Here is a 24,259-nt window from a genome sequence, read left to right on the forward strand (position 1 = left end):
AGGAGAGAGAGGAGAAGGAGAGAGAGGGAGAAGGAGAGACAGAGGGAGAAGGGGTAGACAGAGGGAGAAGGAGAGAGAGGGAGAAGGAGAGACAGAGGGAGAAGGAGAGACAGAGGGAGAAGGAGAGACAGAGGGAGAAGGAGAGGACAGAGGGAGAAGGAGTGGACAGAGGGAGAAGGAGAGACAGAGGGAGAAGGAGAGAGAGGGAGAAGGAGAGGACAGAGGGAGAAGGAGAGAGAGGGAGAAGGAGAGACAAAGGGAGAAGGAGAGACAGAGGGAGAAGGAGAGACAAAGGGAGAAGGAGAGACAGAGGGAGAAGGAGAGACAGAGGGAGAAGGAGAGACAGAGGGAGAAGGAGAGGACAGAGGGAGAAGGAGAGGACAGAGGGAGAAGGAGAGACAGAGGGAGAAGGAGAGGACAGAGGGAGAAGGAGAGGACAGAGGGAGAAGGAGTGGACAGAGGGAGAAGGGGAGACAGAGGGAGAAGGAGAGACAGAGGGAGAAGGGGTGGACAGAGGGAGAAGGAGAGACAAAGGGAGAAGGAGTGGACAGAGGGAGAAGGAGAGACAGAGGGAGAAGGAGAGAGAGGGAGAAGGAGAGGACAGAGGGAGAAGGAGAGGACAGAGGGAGAAGGAGAGACAGAGGGAGAAGGAGAGACAGAGGGAGAAGGAGAGACAGAGGGAGAAGGAGAGAGAGAGGGAGAAGGAGAGAGAGAGGGAGAAGGAGAGGACAGAGGGAGAAGGAGAGACAGAGGGAGAAGGAGAGACAGAGGGAGAAGGGGTGGACAGAGGGAGAAGGAGAGACAAAGGGAGAAGGAGAGAGAGGGAGAAGGAGAGGACAGAGGGAGAAGGAGAGGACAGAGGGAGAAGGAGAGACAGAGGGAGAAGGAGAGACAGAGGGAGAAGGAGAGACAGAGGGAGAAGGAGAAGACAGAGGGAGAAGGAGAAGACAGAGGGAGAAGGGGTAGACAGAGGGAGAAGGAGAGAGAGGGAGAAGGAGAGAGAGGGAGAAGGAGAGGACAGAGGGAGAAGGAGAGAGAGGGAGAAGGAGAGACAGAGGGAGAAGGGGTGGACAGAGGGAGAAGGAGAGACAGAGGGAGAAGGAGAGACAGAGGGAGAAGGAGAGACAGAGGGAGAAGGGGAGACAGAGGGAGAAGGAGTGTACAGAGGGAGAAGGAGTGGACAGAGGGAGAAGGAGAGACAGAGGGAGAAGGAGTGGACAGAGGGAGAAGGGGTGGACAGAGGGAGAAGGAGTGGACAGAGGGAGAAGGAGAGGACAGAGGGAGAAGGAGTGGACAGAGGGAGAAGGGGTGGACAGAGGGAGAAGGAGAGGACAGAGGGAGAAGGAGTGGACAGAGGGAGAAGGAGAGGACAGAGGGAGAAGGAGTGGACAGAGGGAGAAGGAGAGGACAGAGGGAGAAGGAGTGGACAGAGGGAGAAGGAGAGGACAGAGGGAGAAGGAGTGGACAGAGGGAGAAGGGGTGGACAGAGGGAGAAGGAGAAACAGACATGTTATGGCACTACTCTGGACACATTTGGTGTAATGACAGCTTTACATTAGGTTTCCCTGGCAATGGGTTGACAAAAGAAATGAGGCACACGCTCCAGCAGGTATATCTCACTGGTCACCATAGCAACACCCACCCATAGCACACGCTCCAGCAGGTATATCTCTCTGGTCACCATAGCAACACCCACCCATAGCACACGCTCCAGCAGGTATATCTCACTAGTCACCATAGCAACACCCACCCATAGCACACGCTCCAGCAGGTATATCTCTCTGGTCACCATAGCAACACCCACCCATAGCACACGCTCCAGCAGGTATATCTCACTGGTCATCCCCAAAGCTAATTCCTCCTTTGGCCGCCTTTCCTTCCAGTTCTCTGCTGCAAATGACTGGAACGAACTGCAAAAATCACTGAAGCTGGAGACTCATATCTCCCTCACTAACTTAAGCACCAGCTGTCAGAGCAGCTCACAGATCACTGCACCTGTACATACTGTAGCTCATCTGTAAATAGCCCATCCAACTACCTCATCCCCATACTGTATTTATTTGTTTATCTTGATCCTTTGCACCCAAGTATCTCTACCTGCACATTCATCTTCTGCACATCAATCACTCTAGTGTCTAATTGGTATTTTGTATTTACTTCGCCACCATGGCCTATTTATTGCCTATATTGCCTGTATATAGATATTCTTCAACTGCATTATTGACTGTATGTTTGTTTTACTCCATGTGTATCTCTGTGTTGTTGTTTGTTTGCTTTGCTTTATTTTGGCCAAGTCGCAGTTGTAAATGAGAACTTGTTCTCAACTGGCCTACCTGGTTAAATAAAGGTGAAATAAATAAATAAATCAACCTGGAAGCCAGCTAACACCTCCCAACACTGCTATCATTATCTCTATAGTGGAACCCCTCCTATCACTGCAATCATTATCTCTATAGTGGAACCCCTCCTATCACTGCAATCATTATCTATATAGTGGAACCCCTCCTATCACTGCAATCATTATTTCTAAAGTGGAACCCCTCCTATCACTGCAATCATTATCTCTATAGTGGAACCCCTCCTATCACTGCAATCATTATCTATATAGTGGAACCTCTCCTATCACTGCAATCATTATTTCTATAGTGGAACCCCTCCTATCACTGCTATCATTATCTCTATAGTGGAACCTCTCTTATCACTACTATCATTATCTCTATAGTGGAACCTCTCCTATCACTGCAATCATTATCTATATAGTGGAACCTCTCTTATCACTACTATCATTATCTCTATAGTGGAACCTCTCCTATCACTGCAATCATTATCTATATAGTGGAACCCCTCCTATCACTGCAATCATTATCTCTATAGTGGAACCCCTCCTATCACTGCTATCATTATCTCTATAGTGGAACCTCTCCTATCACTGCAATCATTATTTCTATAGTGGAACCCCTCCTATCACTACTATCATTATCTCTATAGTGGAACCTCTCCTATCACTGCAATCATTATCTATATAGTGGAACCCCTCCTATCACTGCAATCATTATCTATATAGTGGAACCCCTCCTATCACTGCAATCATTATCTATATAGTGGAACCCCTCCTATCACTGCTATCATTATCTCTATAGTGGAACCCCTCCCAACACGGCCATCATTATCTCTATAGTGGAACCTCTCCTATCACTGCAATCATTATCTCTATAGTGGAACCCCTCTCAACACTGCTATCATTATCTCTGTAGTGGAACCTCTCCTATCACTGCTAGCATTATCTCTATAGTGGAACCTCTCTTATCACTACTATCATTATCTCTATAGTGGAACCCATCTCAACACTACTATCATTATCTCTGTAGTGGAACCCCTCCTATCACTACTATCATTATCTCTATAGTGGAACATCTATCACTGCTAGCATTATCTCTATAGTGGAACCTCTCCTATCACTGCAATCATTATCTCTATAGTGGAACCCCTCCTATCACTGCTATCATTATCTCTATAGTGGATCATTATCTCTATAGTGGAACCTCTCCTATCACTGCTAGCATTATCTCTATAGTGGAACCCCTCTTATCACTACTATCATTATCTATATAGTGGAACCCCTCTCAACACTGCTATCATTATCTCTGTAGTGGAACCTCTCCTATCACTGCTAGCATTATCTCTATAGTGGAACCCCTCCTATCACTGCTAGCATTATCTCTGTAGTGGAACCCCTCCTAGCATTATCTCTGTAGTGGAACCCCTCCTATCACTGCTAGCATTATCTCTGTAGTGGAACCCCTCCTATCCCTACTAGCATTATCTCTGTAGTGGAACCCCTCCTATCACTACTATCATTATCTCTGTAGTGGAACCCCTCCTAGCATTATCTCTGTAGTGGAACCCCTCCTATCACTGCTAGCATTATCTCTGTAGTGGAACCCCTCCTATCCCTACTAGCATTATATCTGTAGTGGAACCCCTCCTATCACTGCTAGCATTATCTCTAGTGGAAACCCTCCTAGCATTATCTCTGTAGTGGAACCCCTCCTATCACTGCTAGCATTATCTCTGTAGTGGAACCCCTCCTATCCCTACTAGCATTATCTCTGTAGTGGAACCCCTCCTATCCCTACTAGCATTATCTCTGTAGTGGAACCCCTCCTATCACTACTATCATTATCTCCTCCTCTAATTATCTCAATATGCAGCAACCATGACTTTATCCCTTTCTGCAGCTGTAAGCACTTTCTATAGGACCTGAAGAGATCATAGGGGGGGGGTACTTAGTCCAGCGCAAGATGGACATTAGTCTTCATCCTTCACTTCTAATCCTCTTCCTGTCCTAAACATTAGCTCCAGTCCTCGTCTTTAATCACCATTATCCATCCCTTACAGATGGAATCCTCTGCCCCAACACAGTTGTAACTGAAACACTGTCAGCCCCAACACCGTTGTAACTGAAACAGTCCCACTGTCAGCCCCAACACCGTTGTAACTGAAACAGTCCCACTGTCTGCCCCAACACCGCTGTAACTGAAACACTGTCAGCCCCAACACCGTTGTAACTGAAACAGTCCCACTGTCAGCCCCAACACCGCTGTAACTGAAACACTGTCTGCCCCAACACCGCTGTAACTGAAACACTGTCAGCCCCAACACCGTTGTAACTGAAACAGTCCCACTGTCTGCCCCAACACCGCTGTAACTGAAACAGTCCCACTGTCTGCCCCAACACCGCTGTAACTGAAACACTGTCTGCCCCAACACCGCTGTAACTGAAACAGTCCCACTGTCAGCCCCAACACCGTTGTAACTGAAACAGTCCCACTGTCTGCCCCAACACCGTTGTAACTGAAACAGTCCCACTCTCAGCCCCAACACCTCTGTAACTGAAACACTGTCAGCCCCAACACCGCTGTAACTGAAACAGTCCCACTGTCAGCCCCAACACCGCTGTAACTGAAACAGTCCCACTGTCTGCCCCAACACCGTTGCAACTGAAACAGTCCCACTGTCTGCCCCAACACCGTTGTAACTGAAACAGTCCCACTGTCAGCCCCAACACCGTTGTAACTGAAACAGTCCCACTGTCAGCCCCAACACCGCTGTAACTGAAACAGTCCCACTGTCTGCCCCAACACCGCTGTAACTGAAACAGTCCCACTGTCTGCCCCAACACCGCTGTAACTGAAACAGTGTCACTGTCTGCCCCAACACCGCTGTAACTGAAACAGTGTCACTGTCTGCCCCAACACCGCTGTAACTGAAACAGTCCCACTGTCTGCCCCAACACCGTTGTAACAGTCCCACTGTCAGCCCCAACACCGCTGTAACTGAAACAGTTCACTGTCTGCCCCAACACCCTCTACAGTGTTTCACCACAGGGATACATACGGTATGTAGCAGTACCTCTACAGTGTTTCACCACAGGGATACATACTGTATGTAGCAGTACCTCTACAGTGTTTCACCACAGGGATACATACTGTATGCACCAGTACCTCTACAGTGTTTCACCACAGGGATACATACGGTATGCACCAGTACCTCTACAGTGTTTCACCACAGGGATACATACGGTATGCACCAGTACCTCTACAGTGTTTCACCACAGGGATACATACGGTATGCACCAGTACCTCTACAGTGTTTCACCACAGGAATAAATACGGTATGCACCAGTACCTCTACAGTGTTTCACCACAGGGATACATACTGTATGCACCAGTACCTCTACAGTGTTTCACCACAGGGATACATACTGTAATTGCACCAGTACCTCTACAGTGTTTCACCACAGGGATACATACTGTATGCACCAGTACCTCTACAGTGTTTCACCACAGGGATACATACTGTATGCACCAGTACCTCTACAGTGTTTCACCACAGGGATACATACTGTATGCACCAGTACCTCTACAGTGTTTCACCACAGGGATACATACAGTATGCACCAGTACCTCTACAGTGTTTCACCACAGGGATACATACGGTATGCACCAGTACCTCTACAGTGTTTCACCACAGGGATACATACGGTATGTAGCAGTACCTCTACAGTGTTTCACCACAGGGATACATACGGTATGCACCAGTACCTCTACAGTGTTTCACCACAGGGATACATACAGTATGCACCAGTACCTCTACAGTGTTTCACCACAGGGATACATACGGTATGTAGCAGTACCTCTACAGTGTTTCACCACAGGGATACATACGGTATGCACCAGTACCTCTACAGTGTTTCACCACAGGGATACATACGGTATGCACCAGTACCTCTACAGTGTTTCACCACAGGGATACATACGGTATGCACCAGTACCTCTACAGTGTTTCACCACAGGGATACATACGGTATGTAGCAGTACCTCTACAGTGTTTCACCACAGGGATACATACGGTATGCACCAGTACCTCTACAGTGTTTCCTCTCCTCATAACAACCACAAACATCACTACTGTACTGCTTTTTAACACAACACAGAAGAGGAGGAGGAGGAAGAGGAGGTGGACATCGACACAGACTGAGACCCAGTACTGTAGCTCTATCATTTCAGGGCAGTGAAAGAGACAGAGAAGACTAGTCACACGAGTGGACCAAACAAACATTTCACAATACGAGTTATACAAGCACTGAATGAGGGAGAGAACGAGGGAGAGACAGAGAAAGAAAGGAGTGGGCAGGTGAAGGATGCCAGGTATATGTTGAGCACTTCTGCCTGTATGTCTGCCTTTATAGTTTCTACTATTACCAATCATCCATCGCTGTCTGAGTGGATGTGTAGTTCTATTACGTTCCCCTGTCTGGAAAGCAAACCATTAGTCATTGCATGGTGTGTGCGTGTGTGTGCGTGTGTGTGCGTGTGTGCGCGTGTGCGTGTGTGTGTGCGCGTGTGCGTGTGTGTGTGCGTGCGCGTGTGTGCGTGTGCGCGCCTGTGCGCGTGTGCGTGTTATACCTGTCCGTGCTTGGAAGGGTCTCCAGATTGCATCTCCTCCCTCTCTTCTCTCTCCTCTCCACTGCCTGAGTGCCTCCTGAAAGGAGAGAGCTGACTCCTCCTCATCATATTGTCCTCCCAGCAGTGAGGTAGTCTGCATCTCCTTCTCCTCTTCATCCTCCAGTTCATCAAACTCCTCTTCCTCCTCCCCGAAGGGATTCACAACTAAAACCTGTGACATTGAGAAACACAATGATCACTTTAAGAAAGGAGGAAGGTAGCTTTTTTTAATAACCTGGCTAAGGACATTATCTCCTGATGACCTCTCACCTGGCTTCCCTGTGCATTGTGGGTATGTGTAACAGCGGGAGCGGCCTGGGTCCTTCTCTCCGGCCCCCTCGCCCCTCCACCTCTCCCAGCCATCTGAACTTGTCTCTGGAAGTGACTCACAACATCCAGAGTGCTCACCGAGGTCTGGATCTCTGTCTGTGAGGAGAGAGGGGGAGTGATGAGTGACACACACACACACACACACACACACACATCTTTACAACTACTCCTGTTGCTACAACATCCAGCGTGCTCACCGAGGTCTGGATCTCTGTCTGTAAGGAGAGAGGGGGAGTGATGAGTGACACACACACACACACACACACACACACACATCTTTACAACTACTCCTGTTGCTACAACATCCAGCGTGCTCACCGAGGTCTGGATCTCTGTCTGTGAGGAGAGGGGGAGTGATGAGTGACACACACACACACACACACACACACACACACACACACATCTTTACAACTACTCCTGTTGCTACAACATCCAGCGTGCTCACCGAGGTCTGGATCTCTGTCTGTGAGGAGAGGGGGAGTGATGAGTGACACACACACACATCTTTACAACTACTCCTGTTGCTACAACATGGCTCTGAGAAGATGGCTCAGGGCTACCGGTTCTATTCACACTATTCTACGCTGCCCAACTCACCATGTATATAATTACCCATGAAGCACATGGGCTCATTCACAAATTATGCTCCTGACCCCTGAAACAGGAAATCACTTCCACCATCAAATTACATTATTTAAATTAAAATCCACACATCAAATATGGATCAAACATGAACGTCCTCTATGAGTGTGCCTTAAAAACAGGGTCTGATTGATTCTCTCTGTGCCAGGGGCTAAGGCCATTATTCCTTCTATCAATCACCAGTGTGACCACACAGGTTAACCTATCTCTAGCAACGATGTTGTGTCCTTGAGGCAATGGCCTCACTGGGAGGGGGAGGGAGGGAGGGAGGGAGAGAGGGAGGGAGGGAGGGAGAGAAGGAGGGAGGGAGGGAGGTAGAGAGAGGATAGCTAGAGATAGAGATAGAGTAATATAATAGGAGAAAGAAATGAAAGCAGGAGAATAAGGAATATAAACTCAGCAAAAAAAGAAACGTCCCTTTTTCAAGACCCTGTTTTTCAAAGATAATTTGTAAAAATCCAAATAACTTCACAGATCTTCATTGTAAAGGGTTTAAACAAACAATTCATGAACATGTACCTGTGGAACGGTCGTTAAGACACTAACAGCTTACAGACGGTAGGCAATTAAGGTCACAGTTATGATCCACTTAAGGACACTAAAGAGTCCTTTCTACTGACTCTGAAAAACACCAAAAAAAGATGCCCAAGGTCCCTGCTCATCTGCGTGAACGTGCCTTAGGCATGCTGCAAGGAGGCATGAGGACTGCAGATGTACCAGGGCAATAAATTGCAATGTCCGTACTGTGAGACACCTAAAACAGCGCTACAGGGAGACAGGACGGACAGCTGATCAGCTACAGGGAGACAGGACGGACAGCTGATCAGCTACAGGGAGACAGGACGGACCGCTGATCAGCTACAGGGAGACAGGACGGACCGCTGATCAGCTACAGGGAGACAGGACGGACAGCTGATCAGCTACAGGGAGACAGGACGGACAGCTGATCAGCTACAGGGAGACAGGACGGACAGCTGATCAGCTACAGGGAGACAGGACGGACAGCTGATCAGCTACAGGGAGACAGGACGGACAGCTGATCAGCTACAGGGAGACAGGACGGACAGCTGATCAGCTACAGGGAGACAGGACGGACCGCTGATCAGCTACAGGGAGACAGGACGGACAGCTGATCAGCTACAGGGAGACAGGACGGACAGCTGATCAGCTACAGGGAGACAGGACGGACAGCTGATCAGCTACAGGGAGACAGGACGGACAGCTGATCAGCTACAGGGAGACCGGACGGACAGCTGATCAGCTACAGGGAGACAGGACGGACAGCTGATGGTCCTCGCAGTGGCAGACCACGTGTAACACCTGTACAGGATCAGTACATCTGAACATTACACCTGTGGGACAGGTACAGGGTGGAAACAACAACTGCCTGAGTTATACCAGGAACGCACAATCCCTCCATCAGTGCTCAGACTGTCTGAAATAGGCTGAGAGAGGCTGGACTGAGGGTGTGTAGGCCTGTTGTAAGGCAGGTCCTCACCAGACATCACAGGCAACATCGCCGACTATGGGCACAAACCCACCGTCGCTGGACAAGACAGGACTGGCAAAAAGTGCTCTTCACTGAGGAGTTGCGGTTTTGTCTCACCAGGGGTGATGGTCGGATTTGCGTTTATCGTTGAAGGAATGAGCGTTACACCGACGCCTGTACTCTGGAGCGGGATGGATTTGGAGGTGGAGGGTCCGTCATGGACCCTCCAGCATGACAATGCCACCAGCCATACTGCTCGTTCTGTGTGTGATTTATTGCAAGACAGTAATGTCAGTGTTCTGCCATGGCCAGTGAAGAGCCCGGATATCAATCCCATTGAGCACGTCTGGGACCTGTTGTATAGGAGGGCTAGGGCCATTCCCCCTATACATTTCTTGGAACATGCAGGTGGGAGTGGGGTAACCTCTCACAGCAAGAAGTGGCAAATCTGGTGCAGTCCATGAGGAGGAGATACAGTGCCTTGCGAAAGTATTCGCCCCCCTTGAACTTTGCGACCTTTTGCCACATTTCAGGCTTCAAACATAAAGATATAAAACTGTATTTTTTTGTGAAGAATCAACAACAAGTGGGACTGTAATCAGCTGTAATCGCAGCAAAAGGTGGCGCTACAAAGTATTAACTTAAGGGGGCTGAATAATTTTGCACGCCCAATTTTTCAGTTTTTGATTTGTTAAAAAAGTTTGAAATATCCAATAAATGTCGTTCCACTTCATGATTGTGTCCCACTTGTTGTTGATTCTTCACAAAAAAATACAGTTTTATATCTTTATGTTTGAAGCCTGAAATGTGGCAAAATGTCGCAAAGTTCAAGGGGGGCCGAATACTTTCGCAAGGCACTGTAAACTGCAGTACTTAATGCAGCTGGTGGCCACACCAGATACTGACAGTTACTTTTGATTTTGACCCCCCCTTTGTTCAGGGACACATTATTCCATTTCTGTTAGTCACATGTCTGTGGAACTTTTGTCTCAGTTGTTGAATCTTGTTATGTTCATACAAATATTTACACATGTTAAGTTTGCTGGAAATAAACGCAGTTGACAATGATAGGACGTTTCTTTTTAGTTTATTATATCCAAATATCCTCCTAATGTCAAAAGTATAGGTGTGGACATTTAAACAACATTGGGATCGTTAAGGTTTAGAAAAAATTCCCTAAAATCCATTACAAAAAATTACAGTATAGTTTTCACAAAACGACCACTAACAAGTCCCGATCATCATCATAAAGTGAAAAATATACATGTAAATAACTCAAATAACAATGCTTTAACATTAGTAGGAAATATGCTTTAACATTAGTAGGAAATATGCTTTAACATTAGTAGGAAATATGCTTTAACATTAGTAGGAAATATGCTTTAACATTAGTAGGAAATATGCATTAACATTAGTAGGAAATATGCATTAACATTAGTAGGAAATATGCATTAACATTAGTAGGAAATATGCTTTAACATTAGTAGGAAATATGCTTTAACATTAGTAGGAAATATGCTTTAACATTAGTAGGAAATATGCATTAACATTAGTAGGAAATATGCTTTAACATTAGTAGGAAATATGCATTAACATTAGTAGGAAATATGCTTTAACATTAGTAGGAAATATGCTTTAACATTAGTAGGAAATATGCATTAACATTAGTAGGAAATATGCTTTAACATTAGTAGGAAATATGCATTAACATTAGTAGGAAATATGCTTTAACATTAGTAGGAAATATGCATTAACATTAGTAGGAAATATGCTTTAACATTAGTAGGAAATATGCTTTAACATTAGTAGGAAATATGCTTTAACATTAGTAGGAAATATGCTTTAACATTAGTAGGAAATATGCTTTAACATTAGTAGGAAATATGCATTAACATTAGTAGGAAATATGCTTTAACATTAGTAGGAAATATGCATCTTGGAGATAAAAGGATCCGCATGTCATCGTCGTTTAACAGTTGGAAAAAAATGGCAGAGAGAGAGAGACAGGAAGGAGACAGGAAGGAGACAGGAACGAGACAGGAAGGAGACAGGAACGAGACAGCAGCTAAGTCCTTCAATACTGAGAGACAGGAACGAGACAGCAGCTAAGTCCTTCAATACTGAGAGACAGGAACGAGACAGCAGCTAAGTCCTTCAATACTGTGAGACAGGAACGAGACAGCAGCTAAGTCCTTCAATACTGAGAGACAGGAACGAGACAGGAACGAGACAGCAGCTAAGTCCTTCAATACTGAGAGACAGGAACGAGACAGCAGCTAAGTCCTTCAATACTGAGAGACAGGAACGAGACAGCAGCTAAGTCCTTCAATACTGAGAGACAGGAACGAGACAGCAGCTAAGTCCTTCAATACTGTGAGACAGGAACGAGACAGCAGCTAAGTCCTTCAATACTGAGAGACAGGAACGAGACAGCAGCTAAGTCCTTCAATACTGAGAGAAGTTAAAGTATTGGGAACACACACACACAGACAGGTGGACTGACCCCAAAACAACCAGGGTGAGAGACGGACAGGCTTGACCTGACACATCACTGGGAACAACACACACACGCACAGACACACACACACACACACACACACACAGACAGACATGTGGACTGACCCCAAAACAACCAGGGTGTGAGACGGACAGGCTTGAAAAAAAGAGAAGGATGCTGATGAAATTAATTGTATGTTTTTCTCCCTCTTCTATTTTCTCTGTCTGTCTGTCTGTCTGTCTATCTGTCTATTTGTGTGTCTGTCTGCCTGCCTGCCTGCCTGTCTGCCTGCCTCTCTCTCTCTCTTTATTGAAGGCAAATCAAACAGGATTATGAGTGCGGAGGCGTCTGTGTCAATGGCCATGTGTATAATCCTGGATCTCTGTGTCCTGCCAAACACACAGCCTCCCTTTGACTGTGTGTGTGTGTGTGTGTGTGTGTGTGTGTGTGTGTGTGTGTGTGTGTCCACAAGAAGAGTAAACAAACAAACATCCGACAAACTGGGGAGATTTTGTTGGTCCCCACAAGGTCAAATGCTATTTCTAGGGGGGTTTAGGGTTAAGGTTAGAATTAGTGTTAGGGTCAGAATTTAGTTTGGGTTAGGAGCTAGGGTTAGGTTTAGGTTTAGGAGCTAGGGTTAGGTTTAGGTTTAGGGTTAGGTTTAGGGTTAGGAGCTTGTGTTAGGTTTAGGGTTGGGAGCTAGGGTTAGGTTTAGGTTTATGGTTAGGTTTAGGGTTAGGAGCTAGGGTTAGGTTTAGGTTTAGGAGCTAGGGTTAGGTTTAGGTTTAGGGTTAGGTGCTTGTGTTAGGTTTAGGGTTGGGAGCTAGGGTTAGGTTTAGGTTTAGGTTTATGGTTAGGTTTAGGGTTAGGAGCTAGGGTTAGGTTTAGGAGCTAGGGTTAGGTTTAGGTTTATGGTTAGGTTTAGGGTTAGGAGCTTGGGTTAGGTTTAGGGTTAGCAGCTAGGGTTAGGGTTAGGAGCTTGGGTTAGGTTTAGGGTTAGCAGCTAGGGTTAGGTTTAGGGTTAGGAGCTTGGGTTAGGTTTAGGGTTAGGTGTATGGTTAGCTTTAGGGTTAGGAGCTTGGGTTAGGTTTAGGGTTAGGAGCTTGGGTTAGGTTTAGGTTTATGGTTAGCTTTAGGGTTAGGGGTTAGGTTTAGGGTTAGGAGCTTGGGTTAGGTGTATGGTTAGCTTTAGGGTTAGGAGCTATTGTTAGGTTTAGGGTTAGGAGCTTGCGTTAGGTTTAGGGTTAGAGTACAGGTTATGGTTTGGTTTTGCGTTAGGGTTAGGGAAAATAGGATTTTTAATGGGACTGAATTGTGTGTCCCCAAAAGGTTAGCTGTACAATACTGTGTGTATGTGTATGTGTGTGCGTGCTAAACACAATGGCTTCTGGGTATAGCCAGGTTCTAACATGGTTCTCATTTGTGTGTTTGGTCGTGTGTTCGTTATTCTGACTCTTTAGTAGTGTGTTATTCTGACTCTTTAGTAGTGTGTTATTCTGACTCTATAGTAGTGTGTTATTCTGACTCTATAGTAGTGTGTTATTCTGACTCTATAGTAGTGTGTTAGTTATTCTGACTCTATAGTAGTGTGTTATTCTGACTCTATAGTAGTGTGTTATTCTGACTCTTTAGTAGTGTTTTAGTAGTGTGTTATTCTGACTCTTTAGTAGTGTGTTATTCTGACTCTATAGTAGTGTGTTATTCTGACTCTATAGTAGTGTGTTAGTTATTCTGACTCTATAGTAGTGTGTTATTCTGACTATAGTAGTGTGTTATTCTGACTCTATAGTAGTGTGTTAGTTATTCTGACTCTAAAGTAGTGTGTTATTCTGACACTATAGTAGTGTGTTATTCTGACTCTATAGTAGTGTGTTATTCTGACTCTATAGTAGTGTGTTATTCTGACTCTATAGTAGTGTGTTATTCTGACTCTATAGTAGTGTGTTATTCTGACTCTTTAGTAGTGTGTTATTCTGACTCTATAGTAGTGTGTTAGTTATTCTGACTCTATAGTAGTGTGTTATTCTGACTCTATAGTAGTGTGTTATTCTGACTCTATAGTAGTGTGTTATTCTGACTCTTTAGTAGTGTGTTATTCTGACTCTATAGTAGTGTGTTATTCTGACTCTATAGTAGTGTGTTATTCTGACTCTATAGTAGTGTGTTATTCTGACTCTATAGTAGTGTGTTATTCTGACTCTTTAGTAGTGTGTTATTCTGACTCTTTAGTAGTGTGTTATTCTGACTCTATAGTAGTGTGTTATTCTGACTCTATAGTAGTGTGTTATTCTGACTCTATAGTAGTGTGTTATTCTGACTCTATAGTAGTGTGTTATTCTGACTCTATAGTAGTGTGTTAGTTATTCTGACTCTATAGTAGTGTGTTAGTTATTCTGACTCTATAGTAGTGTGTTAGTTATTCTGACTCTATAGTAGTGTGTTAGTTATTCTGACTCTATAGTAGTGTGTTAGTTATTCTGACTCTTTAGTAGTGTGTTATTCTGACTCTATAGTAGTGTGTTATTCTGACTCTATAGTAGTGTGTTATTCTGACTCTTTAGTAGTGTGTTAGTTATTCTGACTCTATAGTAGTGTGTTATTCGGACTCTATAGTAGTGTGTTATTCTGACTCTTTAGTAGTGTGTTATTCTGACTCTATAGTAGTGTGTTATTCTGACTCTATAGTAGTGTGTTATTCTGACTCTATAGTAGTGTGTTATTCTGACTCTTTAGTAGTGTGTTATTCTGACTCTTTAGTAGTGTGTTATTCTGACTCTATAGTAGTGTGTTAGTTATTCAGACTCTATAGTAGTGTGTTATTCTGACTCTATAGTAGTGTGTTAGTTATTCAGACTCTATAGTAGTGTGTTATTCTGACTCTATAGTAGTGTGTTATTCTGACTCTATAGTAGTGTGTTATTCTGACTCTATAGTAGTGTGTTATTCTGACTCTATAGTAGTGTGTTATTCTGACTCTATAGTAGTGTGTTATTCTGACTCTATAGTAGTGTGTTAGTTATTCTGACTCTATAGTAGTGTGTTAGTTATTCAGACTCTATAGTAGTGTGTTAGTTATTCAGACTCTATAGTAGTGTGTTAGTTATTCTGACTCTATAGTAGTGTGTTATTCTGACTCTATAGTAGTGTGTTATTCTGACTCTATAGTAGTGTGTTATTCTGACTCTATAGTAGTGTGTTATTCTGACTCTATAGTAGTGTGTTATTCTGACTCTATAGTAGTGTGTTATTCTGACTCTATAGTAGTGTGTTATTCTGACTCTTTAGTAGTGTGTTATTCTGACTCTTTAGTAGTGTGTTATTCTGACTCTTTAGTGTGTTATTCTGACTCTATAGTAGTGTATTCTGACTGACTCTTAGTAGTGTGTTATTCTGACTCTTTAGTAGTGTGTTATTCTGACTCTAGTAGTAGTGTGTTATTCTGACTCTATAGTAGTGTGTTATTCTGACTCTATAGTAGTGTGTTATTCTGACTCTATAGTAGTGTGTTATTCTGACTCTTTAGTAGTGTGTTATTCTGACTCTATAGTAGTGTGTTATTCTGACTCTATAGTAGTGTGTTATTCTGACTCTATAGTAGTGTGTTATTCTGACTCTATAGTAGTGTGTTATATAGTAGTGTGTTAGTTATTCTGACTCTATAGTAGTGTGTTAGTTATTCTGACTCTTTAGTAGTGTGTTATTCTGACTCTATAGTAGTGTGTTATTCTGACTTATTCTGACTCTATAGTAGTGTGTTAGTTATTCTGACTCTATAGTAGTGTGTTATTCTGACTCTTTAGTAGTGTGTTATTCTGACTCTATAGTAGTGTGTTATTCTGACTCTTTAGTAGTGTGTTATTCTGACTCTATAGTAGTGTGTTATTCTGACTCTATAGTAGTGTGTTATTCTGACTCTTTAGTAGTGTGTTATTCTGACTCTATAGTAGTGTGTTATTCTGACTCTATAGTAGTGTGTTATTCTGACTCTATAGTAGTGTGTTATTCTGACTCTTTAGTAGTGTGTTATTCTGACTCTATAGTAGTGTGTTAGTTATTCTGACTCTTTAGTAGTGTGTTATTCTGACTCTGTAGTGTGTTATTCTGACTCTGTAGTGTGTTAGTTATTCTGACTCTATAGTAGTGTGTTATTCTGACTCTATAGTAGTGTGTTATTCTGACTCTATAGTGTGTTAGTTATTCTGACTCTTTAGTAGTGTGTTATTCTGACTCTATAGTAGTGTGTTAGTTATTCTGACTCTATAGTAGTGTGTTAGTTATTCTGACTCTATAGTAGTGTGTTATTCTGACTCTTTAGTAGTGTGTTATTCTGACTCTATAGTAGTGTGTTATTCTGACTCTATAGTAGTGTGTTATTCTGACTCTTTAGTAGTGTGTTATTCTGACTCTATAGTAGTGTGTTATTCTGACTCTATAGTAGTGTGTTATTCTGACTCTATAGTAGTGTGTTATTCTGACTCTATAGTAGTGTGTTATTCTGACTCTATAGTAGTGTGTTATTCTGACTCTATAGTAGTGTGTTATTCTGACTCTATAGTAGTGTGTTATTCTGACTCTTTAGTAGTGTGTTATTCTGACTCTATAGTAGTGTGTTATTCTGACTCTATAGTAGTGTGTTATTCTGACTCTATAGTAGTGTGTTATTCTGACTCTATAGTAGTGTGTTATTCTGACTCTTTAGTAGTGTGTTATTCTGACTCTATAGTAGTGTGTTATTCTGACTCTATAGTAGTGTGTTATTCTGACTCTTTAGTAGTGTGTTAGTTCTGACTCTATAGTTATTCTGACTCTTTAGTAGTGTGTTATTCTGACTCTTTAGTAGTGTGTTATTCTGACTCTATAGTAGTGTGTTATTCTGACTCTATAGTAGTGTGTTATTCTGACTCTTTAGTAGTGTGTTATTCTGACTCTATAGTAGTGTGTTATTCTGACTCTATAGTAGTGTGTTATTCTGACTCTATAGTAGTGTGTTATTCTGACTCTATAGTAGTGTGTTATTCTGACTCTATAGTAGTGTGTTATTCTGACTCTTTAGTAGTGTGTTATTCTGACTCTATAGTAGTGTGTTATTCTGACTCTATAGTAGTGTGTTATTCTGACTCTATAGTAGTGTGTTATTCTGACTCTAGTAGTAGTGTGTTATTCTGACTCTATAGTAGTGTGTTATTCTGACTCTATAGTAGTGTGTTTATTCTGACTCTATAGTAGTGTGTTATTCTGACTTATTAGTGTGTTATTCTGACTCTATAGTAGTGTGTTATTCTGACTCTATAGTAGTGTGTTATTCTGACTCTATAGTAGTGTGTTATTCTGTTATTCTGACTCTATAGTAGTGTGTTATTCTGACTTATTCATTCTGACTCTATAGTAGTGTGTTAGTTATTCTGACTCTATAGTAGTGTGTTATTCTGACTCTATAGTAGTGTGTTATTCTGACTCTATAGTAGTGTGTTATTCTGACTCTTTAGTAGTGTGTTATTCTGACTCTATAGTAGTGTGTTATTCTGACTTATAGTGTGTTATTCTGACTCTATAGTAGTGTGTTATTCTGACTCTATAGTAGTGTGTTATTCTGACTCTATAGTAGTGTGTTATTCTGTTATTCTGACTCTTTAGTAGTGTGTTATTCTGACTCTATAGTAGTGTGTTATTCTGACTCTATAGTAGTGTGTTATTCTGACTCTATAGTAGTGTGTTATTCTGACTCTATAGTAGTGTGTTATTCTGACTCTTTAGTAGTGTGTTATTCTGACTCTATAGTAGTGTGTTATTCTGTTATTCTGACTCTTTATAGTGTGTTATTCTGACTGTGTTTATTCTGACTCTATAGTAGTGTGTTATTCTGACTCTATAGTAGTGTGTTATTCTGTTATTCTGACTCTATAGTAGTGTGTTATTCTGACTCTATAGTAGTGTGTTATTCTGACTCTATAGTAGTGTGTTATTCTGACTCTTTAGTAGTGTGTTATTCTGACTCTTTAGTAGTGTGTTATTCTGACTCTTTAGTAGTGTGACTCTATTATTCTGACTCTTTATAGTAGTGTGTTATTCTGACTTATTCTGACTCTATAGTAGTGTGTTATTCTGACTCTATAGTAGTGTGTTATTCTGACTCTTTAGTAGTGTGTTATTCTGACTCTATAGTAGTGTGTTATTCTGACTCTATAGTAGTGTGTTATTCTGACTCTTTAGTAGTGTGTTATTCAGACTCTATAGTAGTGTGTTATTCTGACTCTATAGTAGTGTGTTATTCTGACTCTTTAGTAGTGTGTTAGTTATTCTGACTCTATAGTAGTGTGTTATTCTGACTCTATAGTAGTGTGTTATTCTGACTCTATAGTAGTGTGTTATTCTGACTCTTTAGTAGTGTGTTATTCTGACTCTATAGTGTGTTAGTTATTCTGACTCTATAGTAGTGTGTTATTCTGACTCTATAGTAGTGTGTTATTCTGACTCTATAGTAGTGTGTTATTCTGACTCTTTAGTAGTGTGTTATTCTGACTCTTTAGTAGTGTGTTATTCTGACTCTTTAGTAGTGTGTTATTCTGACTCTTTAGTAGTGTGTTATTCTGACTCTTTAGTAGTGTGTTATTCTGACTCTATAGTAGTGTGTTATTCTGACTCTATAGTGTGTTAGTTATTCTGACTATAGTAGTGTGTTATTCTGACTCTTTAGTAGTGTGTTATTCTGACTCTATAGTAGTGTGTTATTCTGACTCTATAGTGTGTTAGTTATTCTGACTCTATAGTAGTGTGTTAGTTATTCTGACTCTATAGTAGTGTGTTAGTTATTCTGACTCTATAGTAGTGTGTTAGTTATTCTGACTCTATAGTAGTGTGTTATTCTGACTCTATAGTGTGTTAGTTATTCTGACTCTATAGTAGTGTGTTAGTTATTCTGACTCTATAGTAGTGTTCTGACTCTATAGTAGTGTGTTAGTTATTCTGACTCTATAGTAGTGTGTTATTCTGACTCTTTAGTAGTGTGTTATTCTGACTCTTTAGTAGTGTGTTATTCTGACTCTATAGTAGTGTGTTATTCTGACTCTTTAGTAGTGTGTTATTCTGACTCTATAGTAGTGTGTTATTCTGACTCTATAGTAGTGTGTTATTCTGACTCTTTAGTAGTGTGTTATTCTGACTCTATAGTAGTGTGTTATTCTGACTCTATAGTAGTGTGTTATTCTGACTCTATAGTAGTGTGTTATTCTGACTCTTTAGTAGTGTGTTATTCTGACTCTATAGTAGTGTGTTAGTTATTCTGACTCTTTAGTAGTGTGTTATTCTGACTCTGTAGTGTGTTATTCTGACTCTGTAGTGTGTTATTCTGACTCTGTAGTGTGTTAGTTATTCTGACTCTATAGTAGTGTGTTATTCTGACTCTATAGTAGTGTGTTATTCTGACTCTATAGTGTGTTAGTTATTCTGACTCTTTAGTAGTGTGTTATTCTGACTCTATAGTAGTGTGTTAGTTATTCTGACTCTATAGTAGTGTGTTAGTTATTCTGACTCTATAGTAGTGTGTTATTCTGACTCTTTAGTAGTGTGTTATTCTGACTCTATAGTAGTGTGTTATTCTGACTCTATAGTGTGTTAGTTATTCTGACTATAGTAGTGTGTTATTCTGACTCTTTAGTAGTGTGTTATTCTGACTCTATAGTAGTGTGTTATTCTGACTCTATAGTGTGTTAGTTATTCTGACTCTATAGTAGTGTGTTATTCTGACTCTATAGTGTGTTAGTTATTCTGACTCTATAGTGTGTTAGTTATTCTGACTCTTTAGTAGTGTGTTATTCTGACTCTATAGTAGTGTGTTAGTTATTCTGACTCTATAGTAGTGTGTTAGTTATTCTGACTCTATAGTAGTGTGTTAGTTATTCTGACTCTATAGTAGTGTGTTATTCTGACTCTTTAGTAGTGTGTTATTCTGACTCTTTAGTAGTGTGTTATTCTGACTCTATAGTAGTGTGTTATTCTGACTCTTTAGTAGTGTGTTATTCTGACTCTATAGTAGTGTGTTATTCTGACTCTATAGTAGTGTGTTATTCTGACTCTTTAGTAGTGTGTTATTCTGACTCTATAGTAGTGTGTTATTCTGACTCTATAGTAGTATTCTGACTCTATAGTAGTGTGTTATTCTGACTCTATAGTAGTGTGTTATTCTGACTCTTTAGTAGTGTGTTATTCTGACTCTTTATAGTAGTGTAGTTATTCTGACTTATTGTGTTATTCTGACTCTATAGTAGTGTGTTATTCTGACTCTATAGTAGTGTGTTATTCTGACTCTATAGTAGTGTGTTATTCTGACTCTATAGTAGTGTGTTATTCTGACTCTATAGTAGTGTGTTATTCTGACTCTATAGTAGTGTGTTATTCTGACTCTATAGTAGTGTGTTATTCTGACTCTATAGTAGTGTGTTATTCTGACTCTTTAGTAGTGTGTTATTCTGACTCTATAGTAGTGTGTTATTCTGACTCTATAGTAGTGTGTTATTCTGACTCTTTAGTAGTGTGTTATTCTGACTCTATAGTAGTGTGTTATTCTGACTCTATAGTAGTGTGTTATTCTGACTCTAGTAGTATTCTGACTCTTTAGTAGTTATTCTGACTCTATAGTAGTGTGTTATTCTGACTCTATAGTAGTGTGTTATTCTGACTCTTTAGTAGTGTGTTATTCTGACTCTATAGTAGTGTGTTATTCTGACTCTTTAGTAGTGTGTTATTCTGACTCTATAGTAGTGTGTTATTCTGACTCTATAGTAGTGTGTTATTCTGACTCTATAGTAGTGTGTTATTCTGACTCTTTAGTAGTGTGTTATTCTGACTCTATAGTAGTGTTTAGTTATTCTGACTCTATAGTAGTGTGTTATTCTGACTCTATAGTAGTGTGTTATTCTGACTCTATAGTAGTGTGTTATTCTGACTCTTTAGTAGTGTGTTATTCTGACTCTATAGTAGTGTGTTATTCTGACTCTATAGTAGTGTGTTATTCTGACTCTTTAGTAGTGTGTTAGTTATTCTGACTCTATAGTAGTGTGTTATTCTGACTCTATAGTAGTTATTCTGACTCTATATTCTGTCTATAGTGTGTTATTATTCTGACTCTATAGTAGTGTGTTATTCTGACTCTTTAGTAGTGTGTTATTCTGACTCTATAGTAGTGTGTTATTCTGACTCTATAGTAGTGTGTTATTCTGACTCTATAGTAGTGTGTTATTCTGACTCTATAGTAGTGTGTTATTCTGACTCTTTAGTAGTGTGTTATTCTGACTCTTTAGTAGTGTGTTATTCTGACTCTATAGTAGTGTGTTATTCTGTGTAGTTATTCTGACTCTTTAGTAGTGTGTTATTCTGACTCTATAGTAGTAGTGTGTTATTATTCTGACTCTATAGTAGTGTGTTATTCTGACTCTATAGTAGTGTGTTATTCTGACTCTATAGTAGTGTGTTATTCTGACTCTTTAGTAGTGTGTTATTCTGACTCTATAGTAGTGTGTTATTCTGACTCTATAGTAGTGTGTTATTCTGACTCTATAGTAGTGTTAGTAGTGTGTTATTCTGACTCTATAGTAGTGTGTTATTCTGACTCTATAGTAGTGTGTTATTCTGACTCTTTAGTAGTGTGTTATTCTGACTCTTTAGTAGTGTGTTATTCTGACTCTTTAGTAGTGTGTTATTCTGACTCTTTAGTAGTGTGTTATTCTGACTCTATAGTAGTGTGTTATTCTGACTCTATAGTAGTGTTAGTTATTCTGACTATAGTAGTGTGTTATTCTGACTCTTTAGTAGTGTGTTATTCTGACTCTTTAGTAGTGTGTTATGTGTTTATTCTGACTCTATAGTAGTGTGTTATTCTGACTCTTAGTAGTGTGTTATTCTGACTCTTTAGTAGTGTGTTATTCTGACTCTTTAGTAGTGTGTTATTCTGACTCTTTAGTAGTGTGTTATTCTGACTCTTAGTAGTGTAGTTATTCTGACTCTATAGTAGTGTGTTATTCTGACTCTATAGTGTGTTAGTTATTCTGACTATAGTAGTGTGTTATTCTGACTCTTTAGTAGTGTGTTATTCTGACTCTTTAGTAGTGTGTTATTCTGACTCTATAGTAGTGTGTTATTCTGACTCTTTAGTAGTGTGTTATTCTGACTCTATAGTAGTGTGTTATTCTGACTCTAGTAGTAGTGTGTTATTCTGACTCTTAGTAGTGTGTTATTCTGACTCTATAGTAGTGTGTTATTCTGACTCTATAGTAGTGTGTTATTCTGACTCTATAGTAGTGTGTTATTCTGACTCTTTAGTAGTGTGTTATTCTGACTCTATAGTAGTGTGTTATTCTGACTCTATAGTAGTTATTCTGACTCTTTAGTAGTGTGTTATTCTGACTCTGTAGTGTGTTATTCTGACTCTGTAGTGTTATTCTGACTCTATTTATTCTGACTCTGTAGTGTGTGTTATTCTGACTCTTTAGTAGTTATTCTGACTCTATAGTAGTGTGTTATTCTGACTCTATAGTAGTGTGTTATTCTGACTCTAGTAGTGTGTTATTCTGACTCTTTAGTAGTGTATTCTGACTCTATAGTAGTGTTAGTTATTCTGACTCTTTAGTAGTGTGTTATTCTGACTCTATAGTAGTGTGACTTAGTTATTCTGACTCTATAGTAGTGTGTTAGTTATTCTGACTCTATAGTAGTGTGTTATTCTGACTCTTTAGTAGTGTGTTATTCTGACTCTATAGTAGTGTGTTATTCTGACTCTATAGTAGTGTGTTATTCTGACTCTTTAGTAGTGTGTTATTCTGACTCTATAGTAGTGTGTTATTCTGACTCTATAGTAGTGTGTTATTCTGACTCTATAGTAGTGTGTTATTCTGACTCTATAGTAGTGTGTTATTCTGACTCTATAGTAGTGTGTTATTCTGACTCTATAGTAGTGTGTTATTCTGACTCTATAGTAGTGTGTTATTCTGACTCTATAGTAGTGTGTTATTCTGACTCTATAGTAGTGTGTTTTCTGACTCTAGTGTGTTATTCTGACTCTATAGTAGTGTTATTCTGACTCTTTATTCTTATTCTGACTCTATAGTAGTGTGTTATTCTGACTCTATAGTAGTGTGTTATTCTGACTCTATAGTAGTGTGTTATTCTGACTCTATAGTAGTGTGTTATTCTGACTCTTTAGTAGTGTGTTATTCTGACTCTATAGTAGTGTGTTATTCTGACTCTATAGTAGTGTGTTATTCTGACTCTATAGTAGTGTTATTCTGTTATTGTTATTCTGACTCTTTAGTAGTGTGTTATTCTGACTCTATAGTAGTGTGTTATTCTGACTCTATAGTAGTGTGTTATTCTGACTCTATAGTAGTGTGTTAGTTATTCTGTTAGACTTATAGTCTGACTCTATAGTAGTGTGTTAGTTATTCTGACTCTATAGTAGTGTGTTAGTTATTCTGACTCTATAGTAGTGTGTTATTCTGACTCTTTAGTAGTGTGTTATTCTGACTCTTTAGTAGTGTGTTATTCTGACTCTATAGTAGTGTGTTATTCTGACTCTTTAGTAGTGTGTTATTCTGACTCTATAGTAGTGTGTTATTCTGACTCTATAGTAGTGTGTTATTCTGACTCTTTAGTAGTGTGTTATTCTGACTCTATAGTAGTGTGTTATTCTGACTCTATAGTAGTGTGTTATTCTGACTCTATAGTAGTGTGTTATTCTGACTCTTTAGTAGTGTGTTATTCTGACTCTATAGTAGTGTGTTAGTTATTCTGACTCTTTAGTAGTGTGTTATTCTGACTCTATAGTAGTGTGTTATTCTGACTCTATAGTAGTGTGTTATTCTGACTCTATAGTAGTGTGTTATTCTGACTCTGTAGTTATTCTGACTCTATAGTAGTGTGTTATTCTGACTCTATAGTAGTGTGTTATTCTGACTCTATAGTAGTGTGTTATTCTGACTCTATAGTGTGTTAGTTATTCTGACTCTTTAGTAGTGTGTTATTCTGACTCTATAGTAGTGTGTTAGTTATTCTGACTCTATAGTAGTGTGTTAGTTATTCTGACTCTATAGTAGTGTGTTATTCTGACTCTTTAGTAGTGTGTTATTCTGACTCTATAGTAGTGTGTTATTCTGACTCTATAGTAGTGTGTTATTCTGACTCTTTAGTAGTGTGTTATTCTGACTCTATAGTAGTGTGTTATTCTGACTCTATAGTAGTGTGTTATTCTGACTCTATAGTAGTGTGTTATTCTGACTCTATAGTAGTGTGTTATTCTGACTCTAT

At 40.5% G+C, this 24,259-nt stretch overlaps 1 protein-coding gene across 1 annotated transcript in view; it reads right to left on the reverse strand.

Annotated features, from left to right (window-relative positions):
• zbbx (zinc finger, B-box domain containing) overlaps positions 1–24,259 on the reverse strand; it is a gene marked incomplete at its 3' end in the record, with an annotated part of 79,249 nt that overhangs the window by 28,212 nt on the left and 26,778 nt on the right. The window contains exons 8-9 of the mRNA XM_065027230.1: positions 7,278–7,433; positions 6,969–7,179 (exon numbers count right to left, since the gene is read on the reverse strand). Coding sequence (XP_064883302.1) covers positions 6,969–7,179; positions 7,278–7,433 — 367 coding nt within the window. The remainder of the gene's footprint in view (positions 1–6,968; positions 7,180–7,277; positions 7,434–24,259) is intronic.

The sequence above is a fragment of the Oncorhynchus nerka genome, linkage group LG14 (genome assembly GCF_034236695.1).
Source record: "Oncorhynchus nerka isolate Pitt River linkage group LG14, Oner_Uvic_2.0, whole genome shotgun sequence".
Classification (NCBI taxonomy): domain Eukaryota; kingdom Metazoa; phylum Chordata; class Actinopteri; order Salmoniformes; family Salmonidae; genus Oncorhynchus; species Oncorhynchus nerka.